General features: G+C 35.7%; 1 protein-coding gene and 1 pseudogene across 1 annotated transcript in view; one reads left to right on the forward strand and one right to left on the reverse strand.

Annotated features, from left to right (window-relative positions):
- Positions 1-6,009: 6,009 nt before the first annotated feature.
- Positions 6,010-7,122, reverse strand: LOC106006296 (annotated as a pseudogene).
- A 171-nt stretch (positions 7,123-7,293) lies between these two features.
- ZNF804B (zinc finger protein 804B) overlaps positions 7,294-12,091 on the forward strand; it is a 168,458-nt gene continuing 163,660 nt past the window's right edge. The window contains exons 1-2 of the mRNA XM_045089723.1: positions 7,294-7,350; positions 8,878-9,036. Coding sequence (XP_044945658.1) covers positions 7,294-7,350; positions 8,878-9,036 — 216 coding nt within the window. The remainder of the gene's footprint in view (positions 7,351-8,877; positions 9,037-12,091) is intronic.

The following is a 12,091-nucleotide window of genomic DNA, read 5'->3' on the forward strand; positions in this document are numbered from 1 at the left end:
CTGGTTGGCCATGGTGATGAGGACATAGGAAAGGAATATTGGTTGGAAGACTTGAGGGGAAGGATACTGATGAACCACAGGTGAACCACATAGCAAAGTAACAGGAGTGAGAGATGTTTTCCTAGAGCTCTGAATGGGCAACAGGTAGACTCAAATGCCAGTAATACAGTAATATTAGTCACTATGAAGCACTTGCTATAAATCAGTAATTGTGGTAAGCACTTCATATATATAACCTTTAACCACATAAAAACTCTGTGAAAGACAGTGGTCCCTCATTTATAGTTGAGAAGACTGAACCTTAGTGAGAATAAGCCATTTGTGTAAGGTTAGATAAAAAGAAAATAATGAAGCTCCATCGGCCTATCTCAAAAATCAGTGATATAATTTTATAGCGCAGTCTATAGGCAAAGGTCAGTAGAGATTTGTGTTTTTATTTAGGACCAAATGCACAAAGGGATCTGGTTGGTAATTCTGAAGTACAGTTTTCTGGGTTTTGATAATTTCAAGGTCCTTGAAAAAAATGTGAGGAGTGATCTCAACCCAGAAAGACTTGTTTTCATTTAAGCCCCCTTCCCCACTTGGTCCACATTTGTAGGGAATTCCAGGACTAGTTGGGTAGTATTTTTTATATATATATTTTAATAAATTATTATATATAATTTAATAAATATATATTTATTAAATATATATATAAATATATAATTAAATATATAATATTTAATGATATATAATGTATATCATTAAATATATAAAAATATATAAATATATATTAAATATATAATTTAATAAATATATATATATATTTATTAAATTACTCCCATGATCAATACTTGGCATCATGATTGACCTTCACTCTTCTCAAGAAGAAAACTCTAGAGACAAGATTGCCTCATTCTTTTCAGCTGTACTTAATTTTGGCCTGTCAATATGACAGATGTCAGGGAAACTACTTGGCTTTCTTCTTAATCTCTTAGGCTTAGGGGCTGTCTAACAGCAGGCTGATTCCGGTGATGAGCTGGCTATCACATCTGTGAATAGCACCAAGGAGAAGAGCTAAATAGATGTTTGGAACTTAATGGTATACTAATAAAATCATTGTAAACAGAAATAATCAATTTCATGAAATGGCCATATGAATATACTCTACTGCATCATACAGATGTACATATTGATGTGAATATATATGTATGATATTTGTATATACATTCAAACTCATGAACCACAATTTTATATATAGAGAAATAGAAATTACCAAAAGAAGTTGTACTTGCATTGACTTCTAAACCTCTTGTTTTTGTCATTCCCCTTAATCCTTTAGTTCAAAGAAACCTATTTCTACTAAGGTAAATCTCTGTTTTTTCTCAGTCTTATTAAAAAAAAAATCTTAATGGTCTTAGTTAATCAATAGTGGTTATTACCAAGTATTCACAAGTGTTTCATTAAGGGGAGAAGAAACCTGGCCATAGGTTTTAGTTTGATTTTTTTTATTACAAAATAAAATTTAAAAATTGAGCACACTGTTTTTTGAATGATTTAAGACTAAATTTTTGTTATTTCTAGAATAATGAGTGATACCTATTTTTCCTACAGTGCATGTCTCTAGGTCTTGATATATTTGCTAAAAAACAGAGTCAGTAAATGACAACAATCAGTATATGTGTATTCTTCCTTTGTTCCCAAGTAACTGCAACTGGTAATTTTAGAGCACTATGCTGAAATTCCAATAAGATGATTTAAAATGAGTATCATACAATGCTTATGAGAGACCAAAATGTATTTTTACAGCACATATTTTTCTCTGATTATTGTTTCAAAATTGGTTTGTTTCTTGGCTAAAAGGACTCACATAACATATTGGTATTCTGGGTCCATGAAATTTTAACAGGTATTATTTAAGAAAATAGATTTTATGAGAAGGAATTGAAACAGTTGGGACAGAGCATACTGCATAAGCTTCTTTATATGTAGTCTACAATATACCAGTTTTCCTTATGAGAATCTAAAAGGGTAGTGTCATATACTGGATTTTCTAAAAATATTCGACTCTAAATCTCTTTTCAAGAGGAACTTCTTGATGGTTCCATGGTCATAAAATATCCTATGGGGAATATTCGATTAGATGCTCTTGAAGCTTCTTAGAGGTTCAGGCAATGCTAGTTTTGGATTGAAACCAATCTCTAGTTAATATACAAAGTAATCCCTACACAGATTGCTGAACTTCTGCTTAATTAATAATCTCTACTCATTTTGTAAATAAGTTTTGGAACTTATTCATGTCTAGAAACAAGAATATCAGTCAAGAGTATATCATTAGTTATTATAAAAGAAGCATCAAAATTTTATATCTCATTGTTAGAATTTAAAGGCTTTTACTTCTTAAAATAATAAGTTTGATTTCCTTTTGGGGATCCTCTAGTTTTTAGAACACATAGAGGCTCAGTTTTTCATCTCCTTCTACAGTTTCGAAGTTCATGGATTTTTTTACTTACCAAGATTACTAGATCTTCTTCTCTTCTGTAAATGATATACCATGTGATCCCCCATGAAGACCTTTAGGTCAGTAAGGCACCACTAGTATACTGAGATAGTGACATGGTACATAGATCTTACATAAATAGCTTTACTTTTGTAACTCACATTTCTATGAAGAAAATGCTACCTGTTCTGCCTACCTCACAAGGATGTCAGAAAATAAAAATGAAGGTAATGCATTGTGTATGAAAATGTTTTGTAAGTTGCAAAATAGTCTATAAAGACAAGGAGCTTCAATAATGATAATGATCTTAGGTCCCAACTGTACCTGATGGATTCTGAAAAATAGAGCAGCTTATAAGTTAACCAAAGACAATACATTCTCTGGCTCAAATACAAATTGTGTCAAGGCAAGTGTTTACTTCAGAGCTTTATTCATTTTGGGAAAACACTAGCAGAGATAAACAAATTTTGATACTGATTTTCAGGAGCTCTTTAAAAATTCAGAAATGAACTCTTCAAGAAACTATGAGAGTAAAACAATTGAGTTTTGTTTTTTGTTTTTTTGTTTTTTTGTTTTGTCTTGGGTTTATTTTTTTGGACTATTTTTCTCCTCACAACATTGGAAGAGCACAATTCCCAAAACAGTTTTTCCCCCCCAAGTTATGGTAATGTTCAAGGTAGAGTTATTTTGAGTGAACATCTCTGAGGCACTGAAGGAAAAATACTGAAAGTGTCTCAATGATCAGAATGTTTCGTTCTGGGGAAAGTTCTATAGTACTTTTAAAAGTACAGGTCAGAATGTGTCTTTGCACTCAATTTTTATTTTTATACAACTCCCAGATATTTCTACAACAGCTAGATATCTAAGGAAGTAGTTCAGAGAAGGAAATGTAAACCTAGCTAAGATGCCATTCTTTTTGGTGCCAGGAAAAAGCCATAGTGGTATGCTACTGAATAATATATTTTGAGGTTCATATAAATCACATATTTTATGTGATCAAATCACATATTTTTAAATATAATTAACATATTTTAAAGAAAAAGATCTAATTGTACTTTCCGTTGGTCAATTCAGGCTATTAGAAGTTAAAGATAAAACAAAAATCATCTGAAATGTATTTTTACTTTATCTAAAAGTATTTGTAGTTTACTCCTGTGATGTGGAACCCTCAGGATTTTTGCTACCACATACAATCATTCTTTCTTTAGAAAAATTCATCATACTATGCATGATTTTTCATAATGTTTTGGCACTTAAATATTTTCATGGGTGTTTTTGTGGACATCATAATCACACATTTAATATTTAGTATTTTCCTTGTATTGGATTATAATGAATATTATAATTTTTAAGATTTTTTAAATTTTTAAATTTTTTATTATGTTCAGTCAGTCAACATATAGTACATCATTAGTTTTTTAAATAGTGTTCAATGATTCATTAGTTGCATGCAACACCCAGTGTGAATATTATAATTTTTAACCATTTCCAATTGTTGCGCATTTAAGATCTTTAATATTTTTTCCTAGGATAAAAAGTACTTTGATGTACATTGCTAAACTAACATTTTTGTACAGTAGACAATTATTTTTTCAGGTTCAAGCCCTTAGATGTGTAAATGTTAAGCTTTGTCAAAATTTAGCACTTATAAAATTTTAAACATATTTCTAGATCTCCTTTAAAAAAATGTAGCTGTATCTCTCTCTGTCAAATAAATAAATAAAATTTAAAAAAAAAGAAAATGTAGCAGTTTTCTCTCCAACTAAGTGTACAGAAATGTCCTTTTGCCCATCTTCCTGTCATTATGAAAGTGTTAGCAGAAATCTTTTGTTCTTTCCCAGTCTGTTAGATAAAAAGTGATGTTTCCTTATTTCAGTCTGAATTTATTTTATTAATAATGAGGTCAAACATTTTTTCATATGTATATTAACCATCCCTTCTCTCTAGTGGAATACATTAATGCTCCCTCTCTTCTGTACTTTGTTTATATTTTTCTAATGGATATTAGCATTTTGTAATTAAAGATATTTTCTCATTATCTGTATTTTCTATTCTAAATAACTAAATTGTTGTCTTTGCATTTGATGCATCTTTAAACAGTTCCCATTTCATTCTGAAACTAACAGGAGAGCCTATAGGCATGGTATCTGATCCTTCCAAAGAGAGCCTGGTGCACTCAAATAGAACTTCATAACCATGTCTTATCTGTGGTTCTTGAGTGGTTGGTGCCAAGTGAGAGAAACTCTGCCCACATTTGTCTGAGTGTTTCTGGGTGTGGTCTGAGCCCTCCTTGCAAGAAACTACAGCTGATTCTTGGTCACTCTGTACCCCGGCTACTTCCAGGGGCTGACCTAGGAACCTGCATTTAATCTCTAGCTGATTTTTTTTATGTGCTGAAGTTTGAGAACCCTTGGTTTCATTAATATTAGAATATTAATCCCCACATATATTCAAGACAGTAGTCTCAAAAATTACTTTTTAAAGGCTATTATTTTATCCTTAGTGCTCCTTCCTTTATACATGAAGCATTATAGAAAAAGACTCTCCTACATATTCAAAACTTTAAGAAGTTCAGGTAACTCAACAAAGTGCTATTACTTTGTTAGATGAGTGTCATATTTTCTTTGGTCATTATGGCTTCCATTATGTCTGAAGTTAAATACTCAATTTTAGAAAACTCCATTGGTTGACATTGCTGTTATAATTATCTAGCTTATTGAGATACATGACATTATGGCCTTTATCCTTATTTTGATGTTGTTATTGCATATTTATTATTTATTAAAAACTGCCACAAATCATCTGGGAAGCAGGGGGAGAATGAAAATAAATGTGCTATCTTCAAGAAAACAAATGTAACAGTATCTTCTCAGGAACAGATTAGAAACATTTCTTTCCAATTGGCCTTGAGGTCTCCAAGGCAGAGAATAATATAGTAGGTACCAGACTCTTAAGTAAGTGACAATTAACACTTTTTGAGTGCCTATCATATGCTAGGAACTGTGATAAGACAGTTATATTTATTAAACTCCCATATTATTTGGTGAGGTTAAATACTAGTACTTATTAGTACCCCCTTTCACAGATTAGGATAGCAGGTAAAGAGAGATTAACTTCCTCGTGGTTACTTAACAGGTCGGTGACAGAGCAGTGATTTTCTTTCCTTTTTTTTTTTTTTTAAATATTTATTTATTTTGGGGGGGTGGCAGTGTCCATGAGCAATGGGGAGGGGCAGAGGGAGAAGGAGAAAGAGAATTTCAAGCAGACTCCTCATGGAGAGTGGAGCTGGACATGAAGCTCAATCCCATAGCCCCCAAATCACAACCTGAGCTGAAACAAGAGTCAGATGCTCAACTGACTGAGCCACCTACATGCCGCATGGCTGTAGTGATTTTCTTAAACACCAGCTGGCCTTTTCAGTCATTTCCTTCAGCTGGCTTCTCTGATGTTATTATTGAGAAACTTTGCCTTGACTTTCCTCTCATAGTTCATTAATAATAGTAAAACACTCTTCTAGAAATCAGAACCTGCTACATCCTATAACACCTCCCCTTCCCCCCTCCCATTCCACCTGTTCCAGGGTCCTTCTCTTCTTTAGGAATTCTAGTGGCTACAACTTCTGCAGTAGTTAACAGAGAGCCCACTCTGGTAGCATCCAATAAAGCAGTTCTTACAGTCTTAGTTGGATCACTGGTTCCTTTTTCCACCATATTCACAAAATCTCCAAGCATAGTGTCATTAGCAGCTTCTGAGGACCTTGACATAATTTTTTTCAACTATCACTGATCCCTCAACACCTGCATTCTTAGCAATGGTCACTGCAGGAATTTTGAGTGTTCTCTTCATAATTGCTATACCAATTTTTTGGATCTTCATTAGCTGGATTCATTGAATCCAAGGCTGAAATGCACCAAAGCAGGGCTCAACTCCCTCCCAGAAAAATGCCTTCTTTAATAGCAGCTCACATAGCCCTGAGGGCATCTCCCAACTCTGTCTTTCTTTTCATTCATTCAAATCACCTGCCCCACTAACTGCTGCCCCACAGCTACTTCATCTGAGAGATGTGCCAGATAGTCATTCAGCTTCTCCTTTTCATATCCGCTAATTGTGATGTCTAACTGCTCAGTGATTTCTTGAATATGTTTTTCAGTTTGAGCCTTGTCACCTTTTCCTTTTAAGAGCATGGCATCATCTTTAGTCACAAGGACATCTCCAACTTTTTCTTAAGTCATAAGGCTGAACATCTTCAAGATTTAGAATCAGTCCTCCTCCAACCACTGTACTGGTGCACCAGTAGCAATAGCTATGTTTAAGCTGGTCCTGTTGTCACCAAAATCTGGAGCTTTGACTGCTAAAACTTCAAGACCAACTTTCAGCCTATTCAAAATGAGCATTCTCAGAGATTCTTCATTAGTATCTCCAGCAATTATAACAAAGGGCTTACGGTGAGCGTTGGCAATGTGAAGAGCATATACAATGGACTGGACACTGGAAATTTCCTTTTCATTCAGTAGAACATAAGCATCTTGGAATTCAGATTTCTGATCTTTTGATATATTAACAAAGTATGAAGAAATAAAATATACTAAGTACCATATATCTTGAAATGTTATAAAATCAGTTCTGGTGGCATGGTATCTCATTGTCACCAAGAGAACTCAAAAAGCAAAAGATATACTGGAATGGTGTATCTGCCCATAGAGTAAAGAGAGTGAGGTTGCATCTCACTGGAAAGGCAGCTGAAGGGCCCTTTATCCTGGGAGAAGCCTGAGGGACTTGTGTTAGAAAGCTGTGGCCTGCCATTCCAAAGGAACATGTCCCAGGAGGATGACCTGAATGCAAGCGCCTCAGGAGAGGAGGCGGCAGTCCAGGTGGAACAAAGCAGCTAGGCTAGAGGAGGCAGTGGCTGCATCAAGGGGACTGTAATACAGAAGACTTAGAGAAAGTATCTCTAAGAAAATCAGAAATGTATCCGAGAAGAAAGTAGAGACTTGGCACCTGCCATGAAGAACGCTCAGATCAGCTTCTAACTACTCCAGCTGTGTCAGGCTTTGCTGTTCTCCATGAATCTTCTCTTCACCAGGTCTGACCTTGAGAGTCAGCGATAACACTGTGAGGGAGGAAGGAGGTGAAATGAGTCGCAGAGAAGACGCATCTTCATCTACAGGTTTATAGACTGGGACTGGCCCAAGCTGAGAGGGTGGCGGATACTTTAAACATTGAATATTTTTAATAACAAAGAAGCAGATTCCTTCTTTCTCTCTCTCTCTTTTTTAAGTAAATCCTAAAGGAATATTTATTTATTTCCCCAGAGTAATGGGAAAAACTGAGAAACCTGAGGAGATTTTCATCCCAGTTTTGGGGGAGTGGGCAGGAGATCTCCATCTATAGAGCAGGTAGAATGGGGCAGTGAGAAGACAGGCCCCTTTCTGAGCTTCCCTGACCTAGTTCAACAACTACAGCAACTGAGTGAACCTGATATTTCACAGTGAAAATGTATCTATTTTTTAAAGGCCCTTTGGGGAAAACTGATATTAAAAATTGTGATTCCAGTGATGTCACAGGGGAAGACAATCACCTATTTCACTAACCCATGGAATAGGCTTAAAATGTCTCCAGAACTATCTAAGGTAAAATTAGTTAATATCTGTGAAAAATGTGTAGCTCACTGCTTGGCACCAAAGCATTCATGAATAGTTTGTCTTTTCCCTTAGGAAATAGGGTGTTTTATTAGTAGAAAAAAAATGAAAGAAATTTTGTTATGCCAGTTTCCTGTATTTTCAGAAAGGAGGGATTAAGCATTATAAAATCCTTTTATGAGCCCAAGTATGAACTCTGATAAAGCCTATAGTTTTAAAGAACTGTTACATCAACTACTTTTAATCTGACTCATTTATATTTTCTATATAGAAGCATAAGAACACATTTCATAAAGTTCCCCTTCTTTGGACTGTTACAAACTCGGTCCAGAAGCCGGAAGTGGTATGGCTTTGGAATCATGTCTGCCCTCCTTAAAAAGGATAAAGGCAAGTTCACCTATCTGTAAAGATCTTTGATTTGAGGGAACATAGACCTGAAATTGACTTTATGCATTGCTTTTTACAGAGAATTAGATTAAAAAGCCCAATATGTAAGTCTGCTTTGTTCTAATTTAAAAGATAATCATAATATCTTCAACACTGTGGGAGGTCTCTCAGTAAACATGGATTTATATTTAGTACAATTTATTTGAAAATCAGAAAGGCTGCCAAAATGGTCCAAACATTCAATTATTTCAGTTTTAGAAGGCAGATATTACTGAGAAGTAATAAAATATTGCCAGCCTGCATAGGCAGCTCGTCATCACTAGTAACTTGAAAAGACCAATTACGCCTCACATGGACAAATGTTGATTAAAGGGTGGACTTCATAACTGCCTGGCCATGTTTGAGTCTGTAATCACAGAGGAGGGGGAAGGAAGTACCCAGCACACCACCAAAAGCTGCAAGGAGTCATCATCTGATGAAGGGGAAAAGATGGGAAATTTTAAAGGAAATATCAGAGGAAATTGCCTGGTGGTAAGAGCTCTACTTATGTATGACTCTGAAGGAAATTGTCTTCTTAGAAAATTATAAGTTCTCAAAATGTCTTAAATAAAAAAAAAAATGAACCTATCTAAGCATTCTGGAGATCAAACTTGGTATTCTCAGACTTCAGAGAAATTGTTTTTACTTGTCACAGGTCTTCATTCTTCTGAGGAAGACTCAGGAACTGTGTGAGCTTGGATTTGCGTAGGGGATCCAGAGAGATACTCAACTTGCTTTCCATACAAGTTTAATAACATTAAGGTGAAACTAAGACCCCCAACTAACTAAATTTAGTTATAAATTTAGTATAACTAAATACTTATTGAGGAATTTTGTATGTGAATAATTACATGCAATTTCAACTAAGATAGCATATATAAAATGCATAATACAGCCCTAGACTGACAAGGTGATATTGTGCCTACAATTTTGTTATGTAACAATTGGTACATATTCATTGAGAACATAGTGAAATGTACTCAGTACTGTACTGTGCATAGGAAGGACAAAGGAGTTGTGGCTAGGCTATTAGGGAGGTAATAGAAGGTACTAAGAGAAAAAAAAATAACATGCATGATAAAATTTTTAAAAATAATATGATGCAGTTTGTAATTAAGTACCATGTTATATAATACAGGATTATTAAAGTACAGGAAAAAAATTAATGCAGTGAAAACTTGCAGGGGTTTTTAGAATGGGGGAAACTTAAAGTGGGGTTTGAAAAATCCATAAGTATGAGAATCTAGAGGTTGAAAGGGAAGAAATTTCAAGAAAGAGAAACAGCAGCCCACAGGTTCAAGGGAGGGAATGGCCAAGAGATTGGATTAGGGAACCAGTGTAGTGGAGCCAGATTTACTAGAATGGAGTCCCAGCTCCCTGACTTAACTGGTGTAACCTAAGTGTGATGTGATCCTTCTGTGCCTCACTCCCATCATCAGTAAAATGGAAGTAACTCTTGTATTTATTTGAAGATATTTTGAGAATTAATGAATTTACATATATAAAGTTCTTCTACTAGGACCCAACACCTAGGAGGTATTCAACAAATGTTAGCTACTATTACTATTATCAGGTCGTTGAACACTGTTAAAGGATGTGATTTTCATGCAAAGAATGAAGCCAGATTATACAACAATAGCAACTACCGCTTGTTACAGATGGAGTGATGGACACCATCCGCTACACTTGGCCTACATTTTTTTCTTATTCCTAACAACCAGCTCTTGGAGAAAAGGAGACATAAGTATTATTTCTCTCACTTTACAGCTGAGGGAGCTAAGAATTACAGAAACAATTTTCTCAAGCATTCTGCAGCTAGTAAAGAAAAGCCAAGAGTTGGAAGAGCCATCTTCTGGCCATCACTCCCATGTTTGAAACTGCTGCATTATGATGCTTGAATTTATAAATGATAGAGGATCTTGAGATTGAGGTAGGAGTCAGACACAAGTTTACTAAATAGGTTGAAAGTAGGAAAGAGTTCAGATTCAAGAAAATCAGCCTGGTGGTAGCTGGTGGCAGCTGAAGTACTCTAGGAAAGGTGAGGTAAATAAACTTTTAGGATGGCAGCCCTGAGACCTGAGAAGGAAAAAAGAAAAAAAAAAAAAAAAGGAAAAGACTTTATCCTGGGCCCTGAAAGTGAGAGACAGTAATTTTGGCTCTTGGTAATGGAGCCCAAATGACTAGGAGAATGGTAGCTTCAGGAGGGCTGGCTTGGAGAGAGGGTGCAAAAAGGACCTTGGTTCCTTGCATTCGGGCCAGGGTTAAGAGAGTCTCTTTGTCTCCGTGTGTTTTGCGATGATAGCTGGGCTCATCTTCCAGTCCCTTCATGAGATTGGAAATTAGCTTTCTTGTTACTGGGTTGCATTTCACTTGTCCCTTGGGAGCTCTTGCTCACATTTTCTAAGCTGCTTGCTGTAGAGACGTCGTTTAAGGAAGGACAAATTAGTCCGGGAAGACAAGAGTTGCTCCTAATGCAGTTGAGAGTTCTCTGTTTTGTAGCCTCAGACCCTTTACGAGCAAAGAGTAGAAATAAACATCATGGCTAATGCACTTCAGCAATATAAAAGGTTTCTATAAGGAAAACGCTGCTAACAGTAAACAGTTTATATAAAGCAAAGATAAATCATAATGGAGTGGTCATTTGAGTTTGTATTGTACATCTCCTCAGGGAATTCCTAATGCTCTAAAGACACTATCTCATTACTACCTGGCATACCTCTGAGAAATATGCAAAAAGCATCATTTTCTTCAATTTTTGTAGAAGAACCTAAGTCATAGGGAATTGATGTGGCTTATCATTATATGGAAGTGGATTACTCATTTCCATGGAAAGGATTGTCTCAGAGAATGGGCTGATTTTCTCATGAAATTAGTCACTCAACCTGAGGGGAAAAAACACCACTGAAGCCCCTCAGAAAATAAGCAAGCAAAATACCCTTTAGCAGATTTCATTACCTATTTTAGGAACCCTCTGGACTTGTTTGAACCTAAGTAATGCAACTAGAATCAGAATAGCTTTTATAGACTTTATCCATTAGAATAACTCATCACATATTTATTTGAAAGTTTTTGATCGGAAAGATCAAATTTTTAAGGGAAACTGTAAGAAATGTGCAGCTTCTAGGCAAGCGTATAACATAGTGGAAATAGAGCCGCCCTTGTCACTGCCCTTGTTGCTCTTCGCCATCTCAGGCCAACCTAAATGACAAATGGACGTGCTCACCAGAGCATGATCTCTGCACCCAGAAATGACAAATAAAGATAGATCACTTCCTTAGTATTTCAGAGGAAATTGCAACGGAGCCCCCTAACTTTTTAGGCATGCTGCTGAGCAGAGTACCTACCACTACTGCACAACAATAGAGTGTAACCTAACTGCTTCTCGGCGCACCTTTCCCATAATCCTCCAACTCCCTGTCTCGCCTTAGATGTATAGATTTAGAAATCACTCAAGCCAGAATACAGTTCTGGAAGATTCTAATGCTTGTCTTCCTTGATGATCGTTTTGGGTAAGGTTGCATAGAGCAACTTAGCTCAGTATGTTTGG

Source organism: Mustela putorius, unplaced genomic scaffold (genome assembly GCF_011764305.1).
Source record: "Mustela putorius furo isolate JIRA1106 unplaced genomic scaffold, ASM1176430v1.1 tig00003845_pilon_pilon_pilon, whole genome shotgun sequence".
In the NCBI taxonomy this organism is placed as follows: Eukaryota; Metazoa; Chordata; class Mammalia; order Carnivora; family Mustelidae; genus Mustela; species Mustela putorius.